We start from the raw sequence: 26,666 nt of genomic DNA, 5'->3' as shown, positions 1-26,666 counted from the left end.
TCTGCAGTGGCCACCACCCCCTGTGTGGGAGTATGGGCAGCGTTTTCCCATGTCGGAGCTAATTTTCGGCTAATATAATTAATATATGAATGAAGATTAATGTCCCCACGACACACGACATTACACCAGCAATTTGAAACTACTACATCATGGTTTGGAAACCAAAAATAGGGAAAGACAGCCGAGGGCTCGTCAGCCGGGGACTGAAAGTGATTGAGCGATGGCCTTCCTCGTTTGGGGCTCCTGGTTTGGACTTTTACGGGTTGATGATTTGATTTAGGTGGTGAAAGTTTCTCCTTTTTGGTAATGGTCGTGAAACACGTCCGGGGAGAGTCCTGGGAAACACATGACATTCAAAAGATAATTACGTCATCCAAGTTGACCGTACGTGATGGGAATGTTGGTGTGATCAGGTTGAAAGCTTAGTGCGAACTATGAAACTTTTTTTTTTATTTTATTAAATTTAATTTTGCTATACTTTTTTACACAATGTAGAATGTCACCGAACTTTTCCTCCACTTTCTATTCAAAACAACCGCACAATGTTGCCCTGATCGATTCCATTTCAAAACAACTCATAACCCTTTTACAAACACCCCCCAAAAGAGAGATTTTCCTAGTGTAAAACCATTTATCCCAAAATCCATTCCCCAACCAATTTCGTCTCAGTTTGTGTGCCAGTCAGTCGTCGTCGTCGTCGCCGTCGTTGGCAAAATTAGATCAACCTGGGCAACACTACCCCCCACCGCGTCTCCCCACCAAATTTTCCACCTTCCTCAATTTGTCCCGATTTGCCCCCGGAAAAAAAGCGCGCGCAAACAATCCGGGAAAAGCGAGCTAAACCGCACCCACAGATCGCGCCGGCAGATTTATCCCCCACTTTGGGCTGCTGTTGCTCCGAAAGTTCTCTACCATCTCCCTCCCTCGTTCTTCGATTGGGGATTGGAAAGTCGCTTAGATAACGCACACACACTCGCAAAACTATGGGAAGAGCTTTTTGTGGCGATTTGGGATGAAGCGAAGCGACGAATCCCACAGGAGTCTGGAGAAAATTTGCTCGGAGATGGTCGGGCGAAAGTGGGGACTTTGAGTTTTTCAAGTTCTGGAAGCAATCATATTTAAGGGGAAAGATCTGGGTGAAGATTTGCGAGGAAGCTTATTGAAAAGTTTTATTTATATTGCTAGCGCGTTTTAGATTTTTTGAATTCTTGAACTTATTGAATAGAAATTTTCAGATTTTGTTTTTACATTTTTAAAACAAAAAAAAGTAGATTTGTGTATATTTTATGTAGGGTTAGTGAAATTTCACGATTTCGCGGACAGCGTGAAATCCGCGAAATTAGTTTTTTTCCGCGAAATCCCGTGAAATTTTATGTTTGTGTGAAACTGTAACGATTTATCTCAAAATATTTTATTATACTTAAATAGGAATAAACATAATTTTAAGAACTACTGTAGAATTGAGCGAGCGAATACCCTTGTTCAATTACTAATACAGGGTTAGTGAATTTCGATGAATTTATAAAAAATTTCAAATCATTTTCAATATTTCATCCATAAAGACTATTTCTGTAAATTTTATAAGTTTTCAATTGAAAAGCTTAATATGAACCATTTGAAGAATTGTTTAGATTTTTCAGTTTTTTAGAAACAAACAAAATATAGTAATATTTTTTCGCTTTAGTAAAATTTTACTACAATTTTATTTAAAATGTAAAATTTCATAAAAAAAATTTGAAGAAATAAGCTTTGTTTTATCCAAAATTATAGGAAGAGCATTTTTTATTTTTGAAAGCATTTCAGATTTTTTTTCGAAGCCCTGTTTAATTTTAACGATATTTGATTATTTTGGTGGATAATTCCCGTGAAAGTTCAATATGCCACCTGTTATTTGTTTTCTGTTCTCATTTACAAATTATATTTTTTTGCCTATTGATGTTAAATTTAGTTTTTGAACAGAGAGATGAAATCCTTAAAAATTATTTTGAATGGGCTGAATGTCGCAGAAAATTCAAACTATTTTACTCATTTTGGCTGGACAAGATTGTTGAATCTTGCTGTGATATGAAATTCAATAAACTGTAAACTGATAAAACAGAAGCAAATCAGCGAAAACGTTTTTGCTTTATTAGTCGAATATTAAAAAAGTAGTTCATTAAATGACATTTTGTTTGAAAATATAAATAAAGCTCATTTATTGACCAGGTGGAAATATTTTTGAAAATTACTAATTTGTTTTGTGTCAGGTTCAAATTTAGTGAAGATTTATTTAGTTTATTGAATGAAGTATAAATAGTAATTTCTGTGATTAAAACAAAAGATTTTCAGAGTTATTTTAGCATTTTTCACGTTCCGCGAAATTTGCGTGAAATTTAGTGCTCTAAAATTGAGGTCCCCGTGAAATTAGCTATTTTCGAGCGTGAAAAATCACTAAGCCTAATTTTATGCATCGAATTTCCATTTGTTTTTTCACTTACATTAAAAAATCTTAAATTTAAATTTACTATCACTAAAATGTTTTACCTAAATAATATCCTAAAGACATTATCAGCTCTGGATTCAATTGAATATATATTTGATTCTTTTATAATTTTTTACAGTAAGTATAATGCTAATTTTTACATTTGCATCACCATCTATTGCTATGTCTATTTTTATGTTTTTTTATATGTTTGCCAACTTTCCAGAAATTTCAAGACCGAGCAAAACATCTTTGACTGAGTTATGAATTTTTGAATCAATAATGATTTTTTCAAAAAAAAATAGAATTATTGGTCGCAAAAATTATTCAACTTCATTTTTCGATGTTAAATCGTATTAGCAATCAAAAAGTTCTTCAGTGAAAGTTAACAAGTTATAGCCATTTTTAGAGAAGGTTTTATTTGAAATAAGTCGCAGTTATTCATTTTGCTGTGCTGAGAAAATTCTCTTTATTTTGCTTTTTGACCCTTAGTTGCTGAGATATTGCTTTGCAAAGATTTAAAAACAAGAAGTTCACCCATACAACCTACTATTTTCTAATGTCGATATCTCAGCAACTAATGGTCCGATTTACAATATAAAAATATGAAACATTCATGAGATTTTCATAAAAAAATCTTTTTTTTTAATTAAGACTAATATTTCAAAAGGGCGTAGTATTGAATTTTTGCGTTCAATATTTCGATTTTTTATAAATTAGTTTTTATTTAAAAAATTACAACTCGGTTAAAGATTTTTCGCTCATTCTGGAAATTTCTAAAAAGTTGACATTTGATGTCCCCTAAAACATACAAAAACAATGAAAATAGTGTTTTTTGCAAATCAAGATTTAGTGACAACAAGTGAAATTAAAAAAAACTTTTTTTACCCTATATTATTTTCAGTGCAGTTCTTATCCATGCCTACAACTTTGCCGAAGACACCAAATCGATCAATTTTGAATTTTCTATATAATTTTTGTATGGACAGTAGGGTGCCCAGAATACGGGACTTTTTTTTCAAAACCTCGCTCCACAAGCTGAATATTGTTCCATGACCTATTTTAGGACTCTGGGCCAAATATGAGCAAAATCGGTCATCATTTACCCATTGATACTCAGAGGTGAAGTTTGTATGGGAAAATTCGAAAAAATGTATGAAAAACCCAAGTTTTTTGCAAATCGAGTTTAAGTGACAAAAAGTTAAATAAAAAATCACCAAATTTTTTTACCGTGTATCATGCTTTTTGAGTGTAGTCCTTATCCATACCTACAACTTTGCTCAAGACAACAAATCGATCAAAAAATCCTTCAAAAGATACAGATTTTTAAATTTTCATGCATCATTTTTGTATGGACAGCTGCCAAATTTGCATGGAAATTATAGAAGACACCACAAAAGTTTGAGCCGGATCAAAAAATACAAAAAAAAATTAAAAAAATAAATCAATTCCGAAGAGAATTGCTCAATTATAATTTTGCCACAAATCGAAACCTGTCAGAAAATTCAAGGATTTTTGCCTTCCTCACCTCAATGAGGAAAGGCAATAAAATCACTCGAAAAATGAACTTCTTTATTCGACCTCCTAGACCCACCTTCACGTATACCTATCGACTCAGAATCAAATTCTGAACAAATGTCTGTGCGTGTGTCTGGATGTGAGTCCGTGCACCCAAAAATATGCACTCGATTATCTCCGGACTGGCTGAACCAATTTAGACTGTTTTGGTCTCATTCGATCCGTATTGGCGTCCCACAAGACCCTAGTTAATAATAATAATGATGTTTAGAAAAGTACTTCAAAAGTTATTCTAAAAAAGACGGTTTTAGCTAAACTTTGAAAGATTTTAAAAAGGGTGGTTTTTGTAAGAAACCCCGTCATGCGATATATTGTTAGAAAGGTATTTGAAAGATCAACGCGTCCAAAAGATTGAAGATTTGACAACCCCATCAAGAGTTATGAGCACTTAAGTGCTATTTATACACTTTTTTGAGGCCGGATCTCAAATAGTTTGATGAAAAAGTTGTCCGGATCTAACATGCGACCCATCATTGGATAGGTAATCAAAAGACCTTTCCAACGAGCCCAAAAGATTAAAGATCTGACAACCTTATCAAAAGTTATAAGTACTTTAATGTTTCCTTTACACCTTTTTGAGGCCTAATCCCAGATATTTTGATAAAAAATAACTGTTATTTATACGCTGTGTAGTGTATTCACTTTATGAATGTAAGGAAGGCACCAACCACCTAAAGGTGGATTAAGTAACGTTTTTTCTCATAAAATTTAGCTGAATTTAGCTGAGTCTTGACGAAACGCTCCAATCGACAGAATTGAAGTTTAGTTACTTCTCTGCAATTAAATAAAATTGTAAATTTGAGTACAAAGGCTTTGGATTCATGTTAAGCAACCATGTGCATCCCATCAATTTGGTATTTCCAGAGATTAACGTGGGTGAGTTGTGTTATTTTGGCCTAGGAACTCCCAAGCCAAACTTAGAGCAAAATCAGAACCTTTTTGATTAGAATCCTGCTGTTTTGACGTGTGAAGAATGAACTAAATTTTCTTATTTAGTTCGAAAAAAAAAACAAATTGTCTATAATAATTAAAATTTCTAAATGACATTCTCAACGATTATGTAAAAAATTGCGCACCTCCTAATAGTTTGCCTGAAAGCATCAAATGAATCATTCAATGCACTTCCATAACTGACCCCTCCTCTGGCCTGGCCGAGCAGACCAATTTACCATTCCATGGCGGTGACTTCTGTGCAGATGAGCATCCTATAAAGTGCTCTACCAAAACACTCACAACGCCATCAAATTTCCCATTCATGGAATACATATCCATACGAAATTCAGTTTCCCGTTGATGGGCTCTCCTCTGATGGAAAGCTCGCCATCGCAGCCACCATTTTCGCCGGAATCCATAAACGCGCGTCTTAATTGAATAAAGATTATTCCGATTCCCCCGAAAAGAGAGAGAGAGAGAGAGAGACAGAGACTTGCAATCGCCACTGGAAATATTCATTTCGAGAATTTTGGATTTTAAATGGCAAAAAAAAAGGTGAAGTCGTCGACGGGTCACATTCCCACACATACACACACTTACAGAGAGCACTCGAAAATTTGCTACCTTCAGCTTTAGCAGCTGGTGGGGTGGGGGTGGCACTTTTCCACCCACACAAACACAGACACACACACAGTCACACAGCTTCTGGCAGAGAACGAGTCTGTGCTGAAATCTGTGTTCGAAGAGCTTTGCTTTTGGCGTTTGCTCGAGGAAAATAAAGCGCGAGAGAGAAGGAGAGATTGCATGTGAGTTCGTTTACGCACATCAAAGAGCCTCAAGGAGGAGGAAGAGGGGGTGGGAATGGTCCTATCCACCCCCCCCTGAGTCACCCACTTTGTGTGGGGGTGGTGGCTGGGCAAACTGCATACAGAGCTCTAGTACTGGCAAGCGTTCTTTTTTTCGATTCGGCTGCTGTTGCTGGGCAAAATCTGAGCATGGAGCTTGGTGACTAGTCGTCGCCAGAATCGTCGTCGTCGGTAGCATCGATCGACGAGACGCCAACGTCAGCTTCACGATATTGCTGCTGCTGCTGGGTTGCTTGGATGGCCAAACAGTACCTAGAAGTGGTAGGAGCTGGGTAAAAGGTACTTGGAACAATCTACGTGAGGAGTTGAATGATTTGAAAAAAGAAACATAAAAATTAACAGAATTAAATTACGATCAACCGTCTCTCAGTAGTACAGTCCAGACTCGATTATCCGAAGGCTTTGGGAAAATTTCACTTCGGGTAATCAAAACTTCGGATAATCGAATCACGAAAAAAAAATTTTTTGTGTCTTATATTTGATTGTTGAGCTTTAGAATAACCCCTAAGAAACTCTATAGATATTTAGAATTTTTAAATCCAAAATGGCGGTATTGAAAAGTTGGATTTTTTCATGTTATAGGCAGTCAAGCATAAAAATTTGACTAAAATGGGGTCACAGAACTTGAAATTGATGTTTAAAGTAAGAAAATAAAAAAAAAAACAATTTTGTTCGTGCTTCGATTATCCGAAGCCCCATACAACTTTTCGTATTATCAAATTCCGGATAATCGAAACTTCGGATAATCGAGGCTTCGGTTAATCGAGTCTGGGCTGTGGATGGGTCATTCCAGGTCAACTGTGTACACTTTTGAACTCTATCTTCACTGATTTGGACCAAACATTGAGGGAACGTTCATCTATCGATAGTTAACAGAAATCCCAAGTATTTGAGTAAAAGAGTAAAAGTACTGGTTGCATTTTATAGAAAATTGTCCAAGGTATTCGATAAAAATATAAGTTTAACCCTTAAATGCCCCTTTATATTATTTTTTTACGTTTTAAGCATTAAAATTAAATTATATTTTTATATTATTTTTTTTATCACCACCATGTTTCCCGGGCAATTTCACCTAAAAATCAATGTAAACTTCAAACTAATATTAATTACACAGCGTAACAAAATATTTTTTTTATTTTTTGGCAGCACGAAAAAAAATGCTCCTCTAGGGATCGGCTTCCCGAACAAAATGCAACCTGGCGCATATTTTTATTGTTATCCTAACTCGAGATATTCAATGCAGAAGTTTTGCATATGAATCACCCCCCGTCGGAAAATATTTTTTATTTTGTTTTCTCTGTAACTTTTGATCAATTAGGTCTTTTTGGACGCTTCCGGTGTCATTCGACGGTAAATTGTTAGAAAAACTCAAGATTTGATCCCATTGGCCGGTTCCCGTAACCGGTTCCGGAGGAAATCTGGAATATTGGCCAAAACTGTGCAAAAACTTCAAAATTTTGAAGTTTTTTGCTCTTAATGCGAAGTGAACGCACTATAGCATGAAACAATCCATACAAACTAAAAAAATGTTGGTCCCAGCATGTTTGAAGGTGTTTAATTGAAAAGGTGGCCATTGAGAACCGGTTCCGGTGAATCCGGATCCGGAAACTCCGGAAAAAATTAAGCAATATTTTCACAATTCCAATGTGTCAGACAGATATAAATAAAAGTGTTGTTGAAGCATTCTTTGCTACTTCATATTCATATTACCACAAAAACATGGCCAAGTGGCCAACGGGAACCTGCTCTGAATGTTCCGGATCAGGAAACCTGTGGAAATTATATATTTTTATTAATGTTATGAAGCAGTTTTTATTAAGACATTTTCAATGTATCTGGAAAAAATCTGAATTGATTCAAAATCAAAATCAGAAATGTGGCCAAGTGGCCAACGGTAACCTGTTCTGAATGTTCCGGATCATGGAACCAGTGGACACTTGACATTTTTTTAATTTTAAAGGCAGTTTTTTATTAAGAAATTTTCAAGGTTTCTGGAAAAAATATGAATTAATCCGAAATCAGAATCAGAAATGTAGCCAAGTGGCCAACGGGAACCCGTTCTGAATATTCCGGATCAGGGAACCAGTGGTCACTTGAAATGTGTATTAATTTAAAATAGCATAATTTAATTAGGAAATTTTCTAGTTTTCTAGAAAAATCAGAATTAATTAAAATCAGAATCAGAAATATGCCCAGGTAACCAACAGGAACCCGTTTTAAATGTTCTGGATTAGGGAACCAGTGAACATTTGAAGTTTTTATCAAGTTTTCAAAAAACATATTTAGATTAATGAAATTTAAAAATTCCTGTAAAAATTAGGAACATATTCGATATCAGAATTAGAAATATTGCCAAGTGGCCTACGGGAACTCGTTCTGAATGTTTCGGATCATGTTACCAGAGGAAATTTGAATTTTTAATTAATTTTAAAAATGCATATTTTAATTAATGAAATTTTTAAATCCCTGTAAAATCTGAATTTATTTAGAATAAGAAATAAAAATGTTGCCAAGTGGCCGACTGTTCCGGATCAGCGAGCCAGTGGTCACTTGGCATATTTTAATTTAGAAATTTTCTAGATTTCTAGAAAAATCTGAATTTATTTGAAATCAGAATTGAAAATGTTGTCAAGTGGCCAACGAGAATCTGTTCTGACTGATCCGGATCAGGGAACCAGAAATCACATAAAAAGTTTATTAATTAAATAAAAAACATTTTTTAATTAAGAATATTTCTAGATTTCTAGAAAAATCTAAATTTATTTTAAATCATACTTAAAAATTTTGCCAAGTGGCCAACGTGAACCTGTTCTGACTGGTCACAATTTTTATTAATTTAAAAATATATATTTATTTTACTGATTTGTTTTAAAGTTTTGGAAAAAAAAACACAGTTTATTTAAAATCAGATTTAGTAATATTGCCAAGTGGCCAACGGAAACCCATTCTGAATGTTCCGGTTCAGGGAACCAGTGGTTACTTGAAATGTTTATTAATTAAAAAAGCATATTTTAATAAGGAAATTTTCTAGTTTTCTAGAAAAATCTGAATTTATTCAAAATCAGAGTCAGAAATGTGGCCAGGTGACCAACAGGAACCCGCTTTAAATAATCCGGATTAGAGAACCAGTGAGCATTTGAAATTTTTATCATGTTTTCAAAAACATATTTTGATTAATGAAATTTTAAAATTCCTGTAAAAATTTGAATATATTTAAAATTAGAAATCAAAATGATGCCAAGTGGCCAACTGTTCCGGATCAGGGAACCAGTGTTCACTTGACTTTTTGTTTTGTTTATTTTATAAAGCATATTTCAATTATGAAATTTTCTAGATTTCTTGGAAAATCTAAATTTATTTGAAATCAGAATTGAAAATGTTGTCAAGTGACCAACGAGAGGTTCTGACTAGTCACAATTTTTATTATTTAAAAAATATATTTATTTTACTGATTTTTTTTTTAAATTTTGGAAAAAAATCACAATTTATTTGAAAACAGAATTAGAAATGTTTCCAAGTGGCCAATGGAAACCCATTTTGAATGTTCCGGATCAGGGAACCAGTAGTCACTTGAAATGTTTATTGATTTAAAAAAAAGCATAATTTAATTAGGAAATTTTCTAGTTTTCTAGAAATAGCAGAATTAATTCAAAATTAGAATCAGAAATGTGGCCAGGACTAACCCGTAAACCCGTATTAAATGTTCTGGATTAGGGAACCAGTGAACATTTGAAATTTTTATCATGTTTTCAAAAACATATTTTGATAAATGAAATTTTAAAATTCCTGTAATAATTCAGAATTTACTTGAAATCAGAATTAGATGTTGCCAAGTGGCCAACGGGAATCCGTTCTGACTGTTCCGGATCAAGAAACCAGTGGACATGCAGGGTTGTTACGGGAAAGTCGAAAGAAAATCCGCGCCAAATCCGCGCTGACCGAAACCTCAATCCGCGCGAAATTCACGCCATATAAAAAAAATCGCGACAAACATTCAAGAAACATTATTTCCAAACAAAAAACTAATACAGAAAGTATTTGATAAAAAAATAAAACTCGTTTTATGTTTGAAGGAATGATAGCAAAAAATCCTTTTAAAAAATACCTATAGAGACGTCAAGAAAAGTGTCACCAAAAATTTTTTTTTGCGAATCAGACGGACACTACAATAATTTTGACGAATATAAACGAAATAGAAAATTATAAACCAATATAAACAAAATTTAAAAACCTAATAAATGAAATTTAACTTTAAAAATATAAGCTCAAAAACCAAAATCTAAAATTTGAATATGATTGAATTTTAGATTTCGAAATTCTAAAAATTCAAAATCTATGAATTTTAATACAGATTGTTTTCCATATTCCACACATAATTTCGAATAATTCCGAAACAAATTTCATTTCCAATTTTTGAAATATTTTCTTCCAAAAATTTAAGAATTTAAGAATTTAAGAATTAAGAATTTAAGAATTTAAGAATTTAAGAATTTAAGAATTTAAGAATTTAAGAATTTAAGAATTTAAGAATTTAAGAATTTAAGAATTTAAGAATTTAAGAATTTAAGAATTTAAGAATTTAAGAATTTAAGAATTTAAGAATTTAAGAATTTAAGAATTTAAGAATTTAAGAATTTAAGAATTTAAGAATTTAAGAATTTAAGAATTTAAGAATTTAAGAATTTAAGAATTTAAGAATTTAAGAATTTAAGAATTTAAGAATTTAAGAATTTAAGAATTTAAGAATTTAAGAATTTAAGAATTTAAGAATTTAAGAATTTAAGAATTTAAGAATTTAAGAATTTAAGAATTTAAGAATTTAAGAATTTAAGAATTTAAGAATTTAAGAATTTAAGAATTTAAGAATTTAAGAATTTAAGAATTTAAGAATTTAAGAATTTAAGAATTTAAGAATTTAAGAATTTAAGAATTTAAGAATTTAAGAATTTAAGAATTTAAGAATTTAAGAATTTAAGAATTTAAGAATTTAAGAATTTAAGAATTTAAGAATTTAAGAATTTAAGAATTTAAGAATTTAAGAATTTAAGAATTTAAGAATTTAAGAATTTAAGAATTTAAGAATTTAAGAATTTAAGAATTTAAGAATTTAAGAATTTAAGAATTTAAGAATTTAAGAATTTAAGAATTTAAGAATTTAAGAATTTAAGAATTTAAGAATTTAAGAATTTAAGAATTTAAGAATTTAAGAATTTAAGAATTTAAGAATTTAAGAATTTAAGAATTTAAGAATTTAAGAATTTAAGAATTTAAGAATTTAAGAATTTAAGAATTTAAGAATTTAAGAATTTAAGAATTTAAGAATTTAAGAATTTAAGAATTTAAGAATTTAAGAATTTAAGAATTTAAGAATTTAAGAATTTAAGAATTTAAGAATTTAAGAATTTAAGAATTTAAGAATTTAAGAATTTAAGAATTTAAGAATTTAAGAATTTAAGAATTTAAGAATTTAAGAATTTAAGAATTTAAGAATTTAAGAATTTAAGAATTTAAGAATTTAAGAATTTAAGAATTTAAGAATTTAAGAATTTAAGAATTTAAGAATTTAAGAATTTAAGAATTTAAGAATTTAAGAATTTAAGAATTTAAGAATTTAAGAATTTAAGAATTTAAGAATTTAAGAATTTAAGAATTTAAGAATTTAAGAATTTAAGAATTTAAGAATTTAAGAATTTAAGAATTTAAGAATTTAAGAATTTAAGATTTTTTTTGCGAATTTTGAGATTTTTGTTTTTTTTTTGTTTGCAAAATTGTTTTAAATTTTATATTTTTAAGTTTTCAAATATTGTTTTTTTAATTTAGTTTTTTTTTTAATTTGAATTTTTCTATAAATTTTGAATTTTTGATTTTTAAGTTTTTTGGAGATTTTTAAAATTCTGAATTTAGAAATTTTGGATTATTTTAATTACGATTTTGGAAATAATCTGAATTTTAATAATATGAATGAAATAATCTGAATTTTAAAAAATTGTTTAGAAAAACTATTAAAATATAAAAAAAAGTTTCGAATTGATGAAATTTGAATTTTGAATAATGGAGCATTAATTTTTGAATGTTCTGGTCTTTTTATTTTTCGCCAAAAATGTTTAAATTTTGAAAAAAACATTACTCAAAACTCAAAAGAAATTACATATTCAGAGGCGGACATATTAAGAAATGAGTTATGTGTAGTAATAATTTTATTTGAGAAATTCTCAACCATACATTTAAAAAATAATCTCTACATAATCTTCATCTTAATTTTTCGACGGTTCGTATTAAGAAAATACAAACATTTTCAGAAAAAAAATCTATTAATGAGAAATTTTCATTGCAATCAATGGAAAAAAAAACAAATTCGCGTAATTCTTGAAAATATTTTTCTTAAAAACTTGAAAGTAATTCTTTATATTAAATTAATAAACATTGTGACCAGTCAGAACAGGATCTCGTTGGCTACTTGGCAACATTTTTAATTCTAATTTCGAAGATGTTCTGAATTTAAACAGGAATTTTAAAATTTCATTAATCAAAATATGTTTTTTGAAAACTTGATAGTAATTTCAGATGTTCACTGGGTCCCTAATCCAGAAGATTTAAAACGGGTTCCTGTTGGTCACCTGGCCACATTTCTGATTTCAAATAAATTGTGATTTTTTTCCAAAAATTAATAAAAAAATCAGTAATTTTTTTTAAATTAATAAAAATTGTGACCAGTCAGAACAGGTTCTCGATGGCCACTCGACAACATTTATATTTCTAATTTTAAATAAATTCAGATTTTCCAGCAATTTAAAAAAAAAATAAATATGCTTTATTAAAATTAATTAAAAAAATCAAATGTTCTGGGACTGGTTCCCTAATCCAGAACATTTAATACGGGTTTTTGTTAGTCACTTGGGCACATTTCTGATTCTAATTTTGAATTAATTCTGCTATTTCTAGAAAACTAGAAAAATTTCCTAATTAAATTATGCTTTTTTTTAAATCAATAAACATTTCAAGTGACTACTGGTTCCCTGATCCGGAACAGTCAAAATGGGTTTCCATTGGCCAATTGGAAACATTTCTAATTCTTTTTCAAATAAATTGTGATTTTTTCCAAAAAAATTAAAAAAATCAGTAAAATAAATATATTTTTTTTTAAATAATAAAAATTGTGACTAGTCAGAATAGGTTCTCGTTGGCCACTTGACAACATTTTCAATTCTGATTTCAAATAAATTTAGATTTTCCAAGAAATCTAGAAAATTTCATAACAAAAAAAATGTCAAGTGATCACTGGTTCCCTGATCCGGAACAGTTGGCCACTTGGCAACATTTTTATGTCTAAGTTTAAATATATTCTAAATTTTTCAGGAATTTAAAAATTTCATTAATTAAAATATGCATTTTTAAAGTTAATAAAAAAAATTCAAGTGTCCTCTGGTTCCCTGATTCAAATTATTCAGAACGGATTCCGTCGGCCACTTGCCTAATTCTGATTTCAAATATGTTCTGAATTTTTAAAGGAATTTTAAAATTTTAAGATTTTAAGTGGAATTTTTAAATGTCATCTATTAAAATATGCTTTATTAATATTAATAAAAAATTCAAGTGTCTTCTTGTTCCCTGGTCTGGATCAGTCTGAACGGGTTCCAGTTGACCACTTAGCAACATATTTAATTCTGATTTTAAATAAATTCTGAATTTTTACAGGAATTTTTAAATTTCATTAATCAAAATATGTTTTTGAAAACTTGATAAAAATTTCAAATATTCACTTGTTCCCTAATCCAGATCAATTAAAACGGGTTCCTGTTTGTCACCTGGCCACATTTCTGATTCTGATTTGAATTAATTCTGATTTTTCTAGAAAACTAAAAAATTTCCTAATAAATATATGCTATTTTCTAAATTAATAAACATTTCAAGTGACCACTGGTTCCCTGATCCGGAACATTCAGAACGGGTTCCCGTTGGCCATTTGGAAACATTTCTAATTCTGATTTCAAATAAACCACTATGTTTATTAAATTAATAAAAATTGTAACCAGTTACTTGGCCACTTGGCAACATTTTTAATGCTGATTTCAAATAAATTTAGATTTTTCTAGAAATCTCAAAAATTTCTTAATGAAAATATGCTTAATAAAATAAACAAAAAAAGTCAAGTTTTTAAAATTAATTAAAAATTTAAGTTTCCTCTGGTAACATGATCCGAAACATTCAGAACGAGTTCCCGTAGGCCACTTGGCAATATTTCTCATTCTGATATCGAATATGTTCCTAATTTTTACAGGAATTTTTAAATTTCATTAATCTAAATATGTTTTTTGAAAACTTGATAAAAACTTCAAATGTTCACTGGTTCCCTAATCCAGAACATTTAAAACGGGTTCCTGTTGGTTACCTGGGCATATTTCTGATTCTGATTTTAATTAATTCTGATTTTTCAAGAAAACTAGAAAATTTCCTAATTAAATTATGCTATTTTAAATTAATACACATTTCAAGTGACCACTGGTTCCCTGATCCGGAATATTCAGAACGGGTTCCCGTTGGCCACTTGGCCACATTTCTGATTCTGATTTCGGATTAATTCATATTTTTTCCAGAAACCTTGAAAATTTCTTAATAAAAACTGCCTTTAAAATTAAAAAAAATGTCAAGTGTCCACTGGTTCCATGATCCGGAACATTCAGAACAGGTTATCGTTGACCACTTGGCCACATTTCTGATTTTGATTTTGAATCAATTCAGATTTTTTCCAGATACATTGAAAATGTCTTAATAAAAACTGCTTCATAACATTAATAAAAAATATATAATTTCCACAGGTTTCCTGATCCGGAACATTCAGAGCAGGTTCCCGTTGGCCACTTGGCCATGTTTTTGTGGTAATATGAATATGAAGTAGCAAAGAATGCTTCAACAACACTTTTATTTATATCTGTCTGACACATTGGAATTGTGAAAATATTGCTTAATTTTTTCCGGAGTTTCCGGATCCGGATTCACCGGAACCGGTTCTCAATGGCCACCTTTTCAATTAAACACCTTCAAACATGCTGGGACCAACATTTTTTTAGTTTGTATGGATTGTTTCATGCTATAGTGCGTTCACTTCGCATTAAGAGCAAAAAACTTCAAAATTTTGAAGTTTTTGCACAGTTTTGCCAATATTCCAGATTTCCTCCGGAACCGGTTACGGGAACCGGCCAATGGGATCAAATCTTGAGTTTTTCTAACAATTTACCGTCGAATGACACCGGAAGCGTCCAAAAGACCTAATTGATCAAAAGTTACAGAGAAAACAAAATAAAAAATATTTTCCGACGGGGGGTGATTCATATGCAAAACTTCTGCATTGAATATCTCGAGTTAGGATAACAATAAAAATATGCGCCAGGTTGCATTTTGTTCGGGAAGCCGATCCCTAGAGGAGCATTTTTTTTCGTGCTGCCAAAAAATAAAAAAATATTTTGTTACGCTGTGTTATTGGCGAGATACAGCGATTTTACTGAAAAAAGTTTGATTTTGCGCAGCACTCGGAAGTGGTGTACTTTTCAACAAAAAGGGATGAATCCCGCATATGACAGAGTACTGCACAAAATCAAACTTTTTTTCAGTAAAATCGCTGTATCTCGCCAATAGTTCATTTTAGTTTGAGGTTTACTTGATTTTTATGTTAAATTGTCCGGGGAACACGAAAGTGACAAAATAACAAAAAAAATATAAGGAATTGGTCAAAAGTGAATTTTAGTACTTAAAACGGGGAATTTAAGGGTTAAAACTATATTTTTATCGGATTCCTTGAAAAATTTTCTATGGGTAATTCTCTACCAACTCACACGAAATCGGGAAAAGTTGCCCCGACCCCTCTTCGATTTGCGTGAAACTTTGTCCTAAGGGGTAACTTTTGTCCCTGATCACGAATCCGAGGTCTGTTTTTGATATCTCGTGACGGAGGGGCGGTACGACCCCTTCCATTTTTGAACATGCGAAAAAAGAGGTGTTTTTCAATAATTTGCAGCCTGAAACGGTGATGAGATAGAAAATTGGTGTCAAAGGGACTTTTATGTAAAATTAGACGCCCGATTTGATGGCGTACTCAGAATTGCGAAAAAACGTATTTTTCATCGAAAAAAAATCTAATTTTTTTTTTAAATTCTCCTATTTTCCGTTACTCGACTGTAAAAATTTTTGGAACATGTCATTTTATGGGAAATTTAATGTACTTTTCGAATCTACATTGACCCAGAAGGGTCATTTTTCATTAGCACAAAAATTTTCATTTTAAAATTTCCTGTTTTTCTAACTTTGCAGGGTTATTTTTTAGAGTGTAACAATGTTCTACAAAGTTGTAGAGCAGACAATTACAAAAATTTTGATATATAGACATAAGGGGTTTGCTTATTAACATCACGAGTTATCGCGATTTTACGAAAAAAACGTTACTTAATCCACCCTTAGGTGGTTGGCGCCTTCCTCACATTTAAAGGGTGCTATCCAAAATGCAAAAAGTGCTTAAATAACGCTTAATTGCATATAACTTTTGATAGGGTTGTCAGATCTTCAATGTTTTGGACGCGTTGGAAAATTCTTTTGAATACCTATCCAACGATAGGTCGCATGAAAGATCCGGACAGCATTTTCATCAAAATATCTGAGATCCGGCCTAAAAAAAGTGCGTAAATATCACTTTAATGCTTATAACTTTTGATAGGGTTGTCAGATCTTCAATGTTTTGGACGCTTTGGAAAGGTCTTTTGAATAACTATCCAACGATAGGTCGCATGAGAGATCCGGACAACGTTTTCATGAACATATCTGAGATCCGGCCTCCAAAAAGCGTACAAATAACACTTAAGTGCTTATAACTTTTGATAGATTTGTCAGATCTTCAATGTCTTGGACGCGCTGGAAAGGTCTTTTAAATACCTTTCTGAAAATGTATAGCATGACGGGTTTTCTTACAAAAACCACCCTTTTTACAATCTTCCGGACTTTTGTTAAAATCGTTTTTAAGCATAACTTTTGAAGTACTTAACTAAACTGCATGATTTTTAATAGCGACTTATGGGACCCCAAGACGGATCGAATGACGCCAAAACGGACAAAATCGGTTCAGCCAATGTCGAGATAATCGAGTGACAATTTTTGATCAACATCCCACCACACACACAGACATTTGCTCAGAATTTGATTCTGAGTCGATACACAGAAAAAAAAATCATGGTAATATTACATCTGGGAAGGGGTACATCTTTTATGTAAGAAAAAAGGTGTAATTTTACCTCTGGAAATGTGTAATTTTACCACTTTTCTGGTGTAATGTCACTTTTTCAGTCTAAATTGAGGTAAAATTACATCTTAAAAGAGGTAATATTCAACCTTCAAAAATTACAGCTTCCAAATTTACATTATTTTTTTCTGTGTAGGTTAGGGTGTTTCATCCAAAACCAAAAGTTCTCAGAATCAGGCAAACCGAGGTTCCTTTATTAGAGGATACCCATAGGGACTCTCATGCCAAATATCAGCCCATTTGGTTGAGAATTGGCCTGTCCCCAGCGGGTTAAAGTTTACATTGAAATTACTATGGGATTTTTGTTTTCATTCAATCGTTCCTACAGGTCTGGGGACAACATGGATTCACTCGGAATAAAGACTGGTGTGTAGGGGATGGTCAATGAACACATTCCAGAAGGAATTAGGCTTGTCCATTCTGTCCCCAAGGTGCGCATTGGATCGACGTCCGGTGTCTCCAGAATCAACGATTCATCCTTCAAAAGCATCGCATTTCCTTAGTATGCTATGACGGCTAGGTGGAAACCACGACGCCCCATATGAGACGGTGAACACGTGGAGAGGCATCGATTGCATTATTAACACAAAATCATCATTTTACGTTATTTAGAATAGTTGAAATTCTTCCAGGAACAACAATAATTATAATTTTAGTATTTTAAAGAATGTTTCTGAGCCAAAACTCGAGTAGATGCTCTGCCACGTGTTCACCGTCTGACATGGGGCGTCGTAATTTTCAGCTAGCCGTCATAGCATACTAAGGACAATGCGTACATTTGAAGGGTGAATCGTTGATTCTGGAGACACCGGACGTCGATCCAATGCGCACCTTGGGGACAGAATGGACAAGCCTAATTCCTTCTGGAATGTGTTCATTGGACCATCCCCTACACACCTGTCTTTATTCCGAGTGAATCCATGTTGTCCCCAGACCTGTAGGAACGATTGAATGAAAAGCACAAAATCCCATAGTAATTTCCATGTAAACTTTAAACCGCTGGGGACAGGCCAATTCTCAACCAAATGGGCTGATATTTGGCATGAGAGTCCCTATGGGTATCTTCTACTAGGGGAACCTCGGTTTGCCTGATTCTGAGAACTTTTGGTTTTGGATGAAACACCCTAGTGTAGGTATACATGAAGGTCTAGGAGGTCTAATTGAGAAGTTCATTTTTCGAGTGATTTTATAGCCTTTCCTCAGTTTCGTGAGGAAGGCAAAAAGTCTTAGGACAAAGTTTCACGCAAATCGAAGAGGGGTTGGGGCAACTGCTGTATGAGTTGGCATATAAAATGCCACCAGTTGCAAAGATATGATTGAAAGGAAAAAAAGTTTTTTAGAAAATCGTCAAAAAAGAGGGATGGTCCAATCAGCACCAAACTTGGGATTTCTGTTAACTGTCGATAGATGAAAGTTCCCTCCAAGTTTTTCTTAGAGTTCATCATATTATTAAAAAAAAAATGAAGGTTGAGGAGTTAGGGTCAGTGGAGTCATCCCTTTTTGAAGATTTGAATTTATTATAAAAAAAGTTTTTTTTATCCTCAGTCAATTCAGAATACATATAAAAAACAAATGAATTTTTAATCCAAAGAAAATGTAACATTTGCTGCCATTAAAAGTTTGAACAAGCAATCTAAATTTTCACAGTACCCAGTTCAATTCACCTTTCCCGTTCAATATCCAAAAACCCACACCGGGTAATTGTACAAAATTCCCTCATTCATTTGTTCATCCATTCAGCCGTTCCCACATTTCACACCAGCGAATCTCAAAAGTGGATGCCACGACGACGACGACGTGTGAGCACGAATCCGACACAGAGTCCCCAATTAGGAGCCAAAGTCGGTCGTCCAACACCATCGCTCTATCCTCCTCCACCAGAGAAGTTATCATTCCGATCCGCATTCCATCGCGGAACCGAAACCCACCGCCACCAATGTTGGCATTCATGCGGCCATTTGCCACAAAACCGCGGCGCATTGCTCGAACTACACACTTCTAGTCACGACTCGTTGGTGGTGTGCCATATTGTCACATGCAATACAATTGAAAAGTTTCAAATGCCAAACGTTATACCTGAAAACACATTCTGGAGTCATGAGTACTACATGAGCCAGATGTAGTAAATTTGGATGAATATTTATGCCAGAAATGTATTTTTTAACACCAACAATTAAATATTTGATTACATTTGAAGTTCTGGCAACCCTGCTAATAGATATCGCCACTTAATTGAAATCGTATTTTTTTTATAAATTTGGCTGAAAATGACTTCCAGAACTCTTAAGAAGGAACCGTAAGGAAATCTGGCAACCCTGTTAATTAGGGTGCTAAACTTCGACAAGACAAAAAGCTACAACCTGCCACGATAGTACAACGGCAACCACCGACCAAGACCAACTTTGGCCGGTCAGGGCACATCTAGCCATCACATATTCATGAGTTCCAAGAGGAAGTGTAGTAACATGCGCGGAGGGATGCTGCGCCGAGAGATCTACGATGGGGTTTGTTAGCATAGTTGAGCCTCGCTGGAATGTCAGCTACGAGCTATGATGTTCACACGACGCCCCCGCCGCAATGTTGCGTTGCTGCTGCTGGTGCCACCTACCAGGAGAGTGAAAGGATAAAGTTGGTAAAGTGGAGGCGGCACCGTGGCATCATTTGGTATTTCGCTGCACCAGCCGGGTTCGTTTAGAGAAGGTTTTCGGAAAAGTGCACGGGGTCGGAAAATGCATTTTAGCCCGGGCACTTCCGGTGACGGACGAAAAATGTGGTTTTAGGGGAATGCATATCGTAATTTTGTCTAAATGATTCATTTTTTGCTTTCCTCACCTTACTGAGGAAAGGTTATAAAGTCACTCGAAAAATTAACTTATTTATTTGAACTCGTAGGCCCACCTTCACGTATACATATCGACTCAGAATCGTGTTCTGAGCAAATGTCTGTGTGGATGTGTGTAGGTGGGTGGACAAAAAAAATGTCACTAGATTATCTCCGGACTGGATGAACGGATTTCGACCGTATTAGTCTAATTTGATCTGTCTTGGGGTCTCATAGGTCTCTATTTAAAATCAGCAAGTTTAGTTAAGTACTTCAAAAGTTATGCTTAAAAATCGATTTTGGCGTATGTCCGGAAGATTGTTAAAAGGTGGTTTTGTAAGAAAACTTCACACACCTTCATTTTCAGAAAGGTATTAAAAGACCTTTCCAAAATTGCTCAAAAATATGTATGGATATGTTTTAGGTGACCTAAGATTCCATCTTTGAAGTTAAAACACAAACTGAATAATTCTATTTAACCAAACTGTTAAAAAACAGTGTTTTGCCTTCCTCACGTTACTGAGGAAAGGCTATAAAATCACTCGAAAATTGAACTACTCAATTAGACCTCCTAGACCCACCTTCATGTATATCTATCGACTCAGAATCAAATTCTGAGCAAATGTCTGTGTGTGTGGTGGGATGTTGATCAAGAAATTGTCACTCGATTATCTCGACATTGGCTGAACCGATTTTGTCCGTTTTGGCGTCATTCGATCCGTCTTGGGGTCCCATAAATCGCTATTAAAAATTATGCAGTTTAGTTAAGTACTTCAAAAGTTATGCTAAAAATACGATTTTACCAAAAGTCCGGAAGATTGTAAAAAGGGTGGTTTTTGTAAGAAAACCCGTCATGCTATACATTTTCAGAAAGGTATTTAAAAGACCTTTCCAACGCGTCCAAGACATTCAAGATCTGACAAATCTATCAAAAGTTATAAGCACTTAAGTGTTATTTATACGCTTTTTGGAGGCCGGATCTCAGATATGTTGATAAAAACGAATCTCTCATGCGACCTATCATTGGGAAGGTATCCAAAAGAGCTTTCCAATGCGTCCAAAACCTTGAAGATCTGACAACCCTATCAAAAGTTATAAGCACTTAAGTGATATTAACGCCCTTTTTCGAGGCCGGATCTCAGATATTTTGATGAAAATGCTGATCCGGACCATGCGACCTATCGTAGGATAGGTATTCAAAAGACCTTTCCAAAGCGTCCAAAACTTTGAAGATCTGACAAACCTTTCAAAAGTTATATTAATAATTTCGAGAAAATTAGAATCCTGCGCTCCAATTAATCGCCGCAGAAAGGTATCGTCGCATAGATGAGCGAGTAGGCTAAGAAAAAATCAAATTAAAGTCGTCTGTCAATTTGAGAAAACCGTGATAATGCGCTCTGTTCGTATTTTTTCTGTATTTTAGAGGAATTCCTAAATTAAACATTTTTTTTGAAGATTTTTTTGTAGAGATGGCGACGGCGGCCGTGACATCGTCCGGAAAGGCCGGAACGATGACGTTGTCAATTAGAGTGTGGGTGAAGCCGAAAGTGAAGCAGCTGTTTAAGCGACAGTGTTGTCGCTGCGTAAATGCGACGGCTACTCCGGGACCTTCTGTGGGCATCGGTTACCGTGTTATGTCGTTTCCAAGTCCTGTTTGGACTCAAGCTGTTGGGACCCGTATCGGGTCGATGGCAGGAAGGTGAGTTGCATAAGTATTTTGTTTTTTGAAGTTCTTTAAAAATCATTTTTCCAGGTCCACCCTCACATTCCAGAGCTGCAGAACCTTGAGATCAACTTGCACAACGCAACAGCCAGCGAGGCACTCTCCATAGTCACGACCACCGTACTGGCGTCCTAATCCACCAGGGACGTTAACTTGGTAGTTGGTTCCGGCCCGGGAGGTGGCCAAAATCTACGACAAGCTTACTTTTACAAAAAAAAAAAATACAAATTGAATGTGATGTAAACTGTGAAGAGAACTAAATTTAAACGAAATAGAAGAAAAAACAAATTAGAACTCGAGTTTATTATTTAATGAGCCGCGTGCGTGGTTCATCTCGAGCAGATATTCGAGCATCTCGCTCATAAATTTGTAATGGCCTTGACAATGATTTTTTTAAGAGGTTTGGCTCGCATTTTTTATTTTTCAAAATTCTCATTAGCTGCCTGGCTGAAGATTACGAAGAACTCGACTACCTACACCAAAGAGCTTAACAGAAAGCTTGAATTAATGTTGATTTAACGGTGTGCAATTGCCTTCTTCACGCAGAAATTCTAACTGACTTAATTCTGGAAATAGGCACCATGTCAAACCACCATATTTGAATCAATAGTATATCAATAAAAGAAAGAAGTTCAATTTAAAATAAAATTTATATTTTCCGTCAAAATCACTTGCTGTCTGAAATAAACCCGCTCGAAACGCAAAATGATACATTTGAGTTAAAAAATTTGAGGTGATCTGACAGCCACATAACGCGAAAATCAACAAGATTGCTACGATCAATTGAAAAAAAATTTGCGCTCGTATCTTTGAGACCCCTACACGAAAATCACCAAAACTGATATTTTCTCAATACGCGCAATAAGCACTTAAGTGATATTAACGCACTTTTTGCATTTTGGATAGCACCCTTTAAATGTGAGGAAGGCGCCAACCACCAAAGGGTGGATTAAGTAACGTTTTTTATTTAAAATTGAATTCACAAACGATTTTTTTAATCATTTTTTTTTGATAATACGTACTTAGCCAGTGATGTTTGTTTTCATTAAAAGTGACGCTTTTACCCTAAGAAGTCATGGCTTACTAAGAAATGTTTTTTTTCGAAGAGTTCGAAAAAGTTCGAAATATTTTGTTTCATCAACATACAAAATTAAATTGAAATTGTATTTTCTGGATTGTCCAGTTTTTAGTTTTCATGTCCCCGAAGGAATGTTGGAAAGGGTCAACCTTTGGCTTAGTTAAAAATTGAGGTTTAGTGTTTCAAAAATCAAACTTTCCACGATTTTTTTCTGTTCTGGAAAGTTGTTGAGCTTGAAAATCCAAGCAATTATGTCACAATCTACGCTTTCTACGACTGAGTTTATCACTAACATCAGAGCTAATACTAATGAAATCAGTTTTTTAACGTGGCAATTCAGAGTTAGTTCTGGTGATGTTCTAAGCACTTTTAAAGCACATCAAACATTTTTTTTCGAAAAATTATTTCTGAATTTACTGGTCAAAATTTAGAGCCGTTTCAAAAATAAAAAAGGTGCAATTTTAACACTCAAATATCTAGAAAAAGCGCAAGCCAATTTTCATGCCATTTTAATGCATAACTCAAGCTATTTAGATTTGAAAATTTCCATTTTTTTCAGGAAAAAGTATATAACGCTGAACCTGAATCTAAAAAGTGTCAAACTTTTTAATTATGGTCAAATTTTGGAATTACGTTACATACCTCAAATAACAAATTATACCTGTACTGGTTGCGCTTTTGCTCGATTATGTAAGACTAGATTAAAACTGGCCTTGTAATGTTAGACTTGAATTCAATAATTTGAAAATAATGAAAATCTCACTAATTTTTAGGTTATGTCATTATTATGCTTAATATAATAAAAAAGAACAAGTAATGATATAAAAATATTTGCTACGGCCTTATTCAGAATTCGATGTTTTGTTCAAACTTGTAAAGTAATAAAATTAAAAATAGAAGCATTTGTGGGGCTATAAATTATATTGCTACAATGAAAAATAATTTTAAAAATATCTAGAGTGGGGAGCAGTTAATGTGACTTTCCTCTTTTCTATGCAATCAAAACAATTTGAGAAATATTGATTATAATTATATTGATGGTATTGGCTCTTCTCATCAAGGATTTCATTTGTATTTTTTTTCAGTACAATACAGAAGACAAACTAAAATAAAATAGATTTTTTGTGATTACGTTGTTTGTTATTGTTTTTTTTTTTGTTTTTTGTTTTATCTCTAATTTTCTAAACAATGATTTGAAGTTCTGTTATTGAAAACGTTTGATTTACAATGCTTACATCTTAAATTTTATTTTTAAAAAAGTTAAACACTCGATTCATAATTTATTTTGCTTTCGGAATTAATTAAAAGTTTTAATTCTAACCACCATGCATCCAACTAAGCATTTTTCTACTAAGACCGGAAATGGATTTCAATAGTATTTTTGATTTGGCTCAAATTTTGTGGGGCCTTCCTATGACCAAAAAAGCTATTTTGCGTCATTGGTTCACCCATACAAGTCTCCATACAATTTTGGCAGCTGTCCATACAAAAATTGTATTTTTTTTCAAAAAAATCTCTGGTTGTCAATATCCAAGGGACCGTCGAGGAAGAGAATCATCAGTTTACAGAACGATGCAAAAGGAAGAATCGATTGATTTTTTTTTCTTGTTACCCAGCTATGGGAGAGAATCATGGCAACGTCCAGCAAACCAGTCATGCTTTTGAACGGGTTCTCCGTTCGTTCAAGTTCACAAAGCAACACGAAAAATAACAGCTCTGAGAACGAACGCTCGTCTCTAAGAAACGTTCGTTCAGTAGGCCTTTTTGAAACGAACCGAGAACCTAGTTCAGAACTTCAACATTTTCCTTTGATAAGACCTCAGTAAACTAGCTAAACTTCATTGACTTTTAATCGTCCGTTCACATGTCAGTCCTGCTAGCTTAGTGGTAACAATTTTGGTTTAGTAATCAGAGGTAGTGAGTTCCTGAACTTGAAAAGCATGTTTTTTTTAAATCACAGTGGCAATAAGATTTCGTATCCATTTTAGTTGGGGGTCCTTTTGCATTTGAACCGTTTCATTTAGTCTCCCTAGCCTCCCAGCTGGAGTTTCCCTTGGTTTGTATAAAAAAATTAATTTCAATCGTCGTCAAAAAGTTGCTACCCAACCACGCAAAAAAAAATATTTCAAATACTTGAGATTCGAACTCACTTCCTTTGAATACTGTACTTGCATGTTACCACCGAGCTTACTTTTACTCAAAAGTGACAGCTGTTTGAATATTTACGTACTATTTTTGTATGGACAGCAGCCAAAATTGTATGGAGACTTGTATGGGTGAACCTATGACACAAAATAGCTTCTATGGTCATAGGAAGGCCCCACGTAGTTTGAGCCAAATCAAAAATACAAAAATAAAATTGGTCTAAATCGGCCGATTTCGTAGAGAGTTGCTCAACTTTCAAAAATCCAATAAATCATATGCACTCTGCGACCGCGTCTCTGGTGCAACTAGGCTTGCGTACAGGTCGCAGGCTTGCGGACATTAAGACCCTCTCCACCCACCGTTCTGGTTCCCAGTTAACAATAACACCTCCACGCGTGTTGGCTGGTGACACGCAGAAAGGAGCAAAGTTCATGCACGTGCACCGCGCATCACACGTTGCAGAATTGGATTTAGGTGAACAAAAAAAACAAGAAAAGAAAAAGTGCAGCTCAGGTGTAGAACATCATTTTCCAGTAAATCCAATATGTCTACCGTGGAGCAGAAGAAGGATCTCTGACACGTTTGCGCGTGTGTGTGTGTGTGGGTTGGGTGGGTGGCCACGTGGAAAACTTCTTCTCTTGGTTGGCGGATAGAGCACAACTTTTTAAAAGCTTTCGAATGATGAAATATTGATGACAGCGAACGGACTTATGCGGTGCCCGGGCCCGGTTACGGTGATGGGGTTTTTATAGGTCTCCTTGGGTGTAAGGAAAATGGGAGAAGGATTGGATCTTGGATTTAATATATTTCAGTATTTTGTTCGCTGAGCTGGGCTCTTTAGGAGGGGTGGCCATTTGTGGTCGAAGATTTGTTGGAAGACCACCAATTTTTCATAAGGTCTAGACGGTGTAGATTGTGCTCAATCAATCGATTTATTGGAGAGGAATTTTGAGTTGATTGAAGATTTAACAGGCTTCATTCATCCAAAATAAGGTAGAATTCCAGTTTATCTTTGACTAACTTTTTCAATTTTGTACGTGTTGTGTACTTATATAACCAAGCATAGAATAACGAATTTTCGTTTCTTATCTGTTTGCACTCGTCTTGCCAAGTTACCTTACATTTCCTCTATAAACATAATTTTCTACCACTCATCCAAAGCGCTGGTCATCTTTCCACTTAGCACACTATCTTGTCCCTTAACGTTATTCCTTACAACCTTCCACGAACAGCCTACAAAAACAAACCTTAACCTTTTTTTCTTGATCCTTTCGTTTTTCCCCTCCCTGGGTAATAAAACAACACTAAAGATTTGCCCACATTCCTCGCGGGCCTCTTTTTCTCAAGCAAAAGAAAGGGTTAGCAAAGACAATCGAAATAAAATCACGTACCTTCACGCCGGGGCCAGGTCATGCCAAGAATTTCCCAACCAAACCCGAAGAAAGGCAGCACCGGCGGCGTCTCAGTGTGGGAAAATTCCAAATCCAAACCCCACCAACCCTTCAAAATCTCTGCCTCTGAAACCCTCCCCCCCCCCTGGGGGAGGTAGGTAGACAGCAATCCTCTCCTCATGCATAAAACAGGGGCCAACATGTTCCGCCGAGGCTAAAATAAACTTCAACTCGGTTGGTTGGTTGGTCGACGGGCTGGCTATTTTTGTACCTGTTTTTTTTTTTTTTTCGAGGAACTCAAAGTGCCACGTCGCGCCCTTCTCGGGAAGAAGGGGGTTGAAGGATCTCACTAAATTAAATATGAGCTGTAAAAGCTGGGTTTGGCT

The 26,666-nt window shown here is 33.9% G+C and overlaps 2 protein-coding genes across 3 annotated transcripts in view; both read left to right on the top strand.

The window, feature by feature from the left end:
* LOC6046619 (protein doublesex) overlaps nucleotides 1-26,666 on the top strand; it is a 125,649-nt gene that overhangs the window by 19,444 nt on the left and 79,539 nt on the right. The window lies entirely within an intron of this gene.
* Nucleotides 21,264-21,917, top strand: LOC119766810. Of its 2 annotated transcripts, XM_038252697.1 has the most exons (3): nucleotides 21,264-21,342; nucleotides 21,399-21,642; nucleotides 21,697-21,917. In XM_038252697.1, exons 2-3 carry the CDS (start codon nucleotides 21,413-21,415, stop codon nucleotides 21,773-21,775), a joined length of 309 nt encoding a protein of 102 aa, XP_038108625.1. In that variant the 5' UTR covers nucleotides 21,264-21,342; nucleotides 21,399-21,412; the 3' UTR covers nucleotides 21,776-21,917. The 2 variants fall into 2 exon arrangements, with proteins under 2 accessions (XP_038108625.1, XP_038108626.1); XM_038252698.1 differs by having other exon boundaries at nucleotides 21,278-21,642.

Source organism: Culex quinquefasciatus, chromosome 2 (genome assembly GCF_015732765.1).
Source record: "Culex quinquefasciatus strain JHB chromosome 2, VPISU_Cqui_1.0_pri_paternal, whole genome shotgun sequence".
Lineage (NCBI taxonomy): Eukaryota > Metazoa > Arthropoda > Insecta > Diptera > Culicidae > Culex > Culex quinquefasciatus.
This window is presented reverse-complemented; position numbering and strand designations above follow the sequence as displayed.

Bases quoted from the DNA above. Each gene is read 5' to 3' on its own strand.
- LOC119766810 (XM_038252697.1), top strand. From the start codon at position 21,413: ATGGCGACGGCGGCCGTGACATCGTCCGGAAAGGCCGGAACGATGACG. The intron at 21,643-21,696 runs GTGAGTTGCATA...TCATTTTTCCAG, and splicing joins ATCGGGTCGATGGCAGGAAG to GTCCACCCTCACATTCCAGA.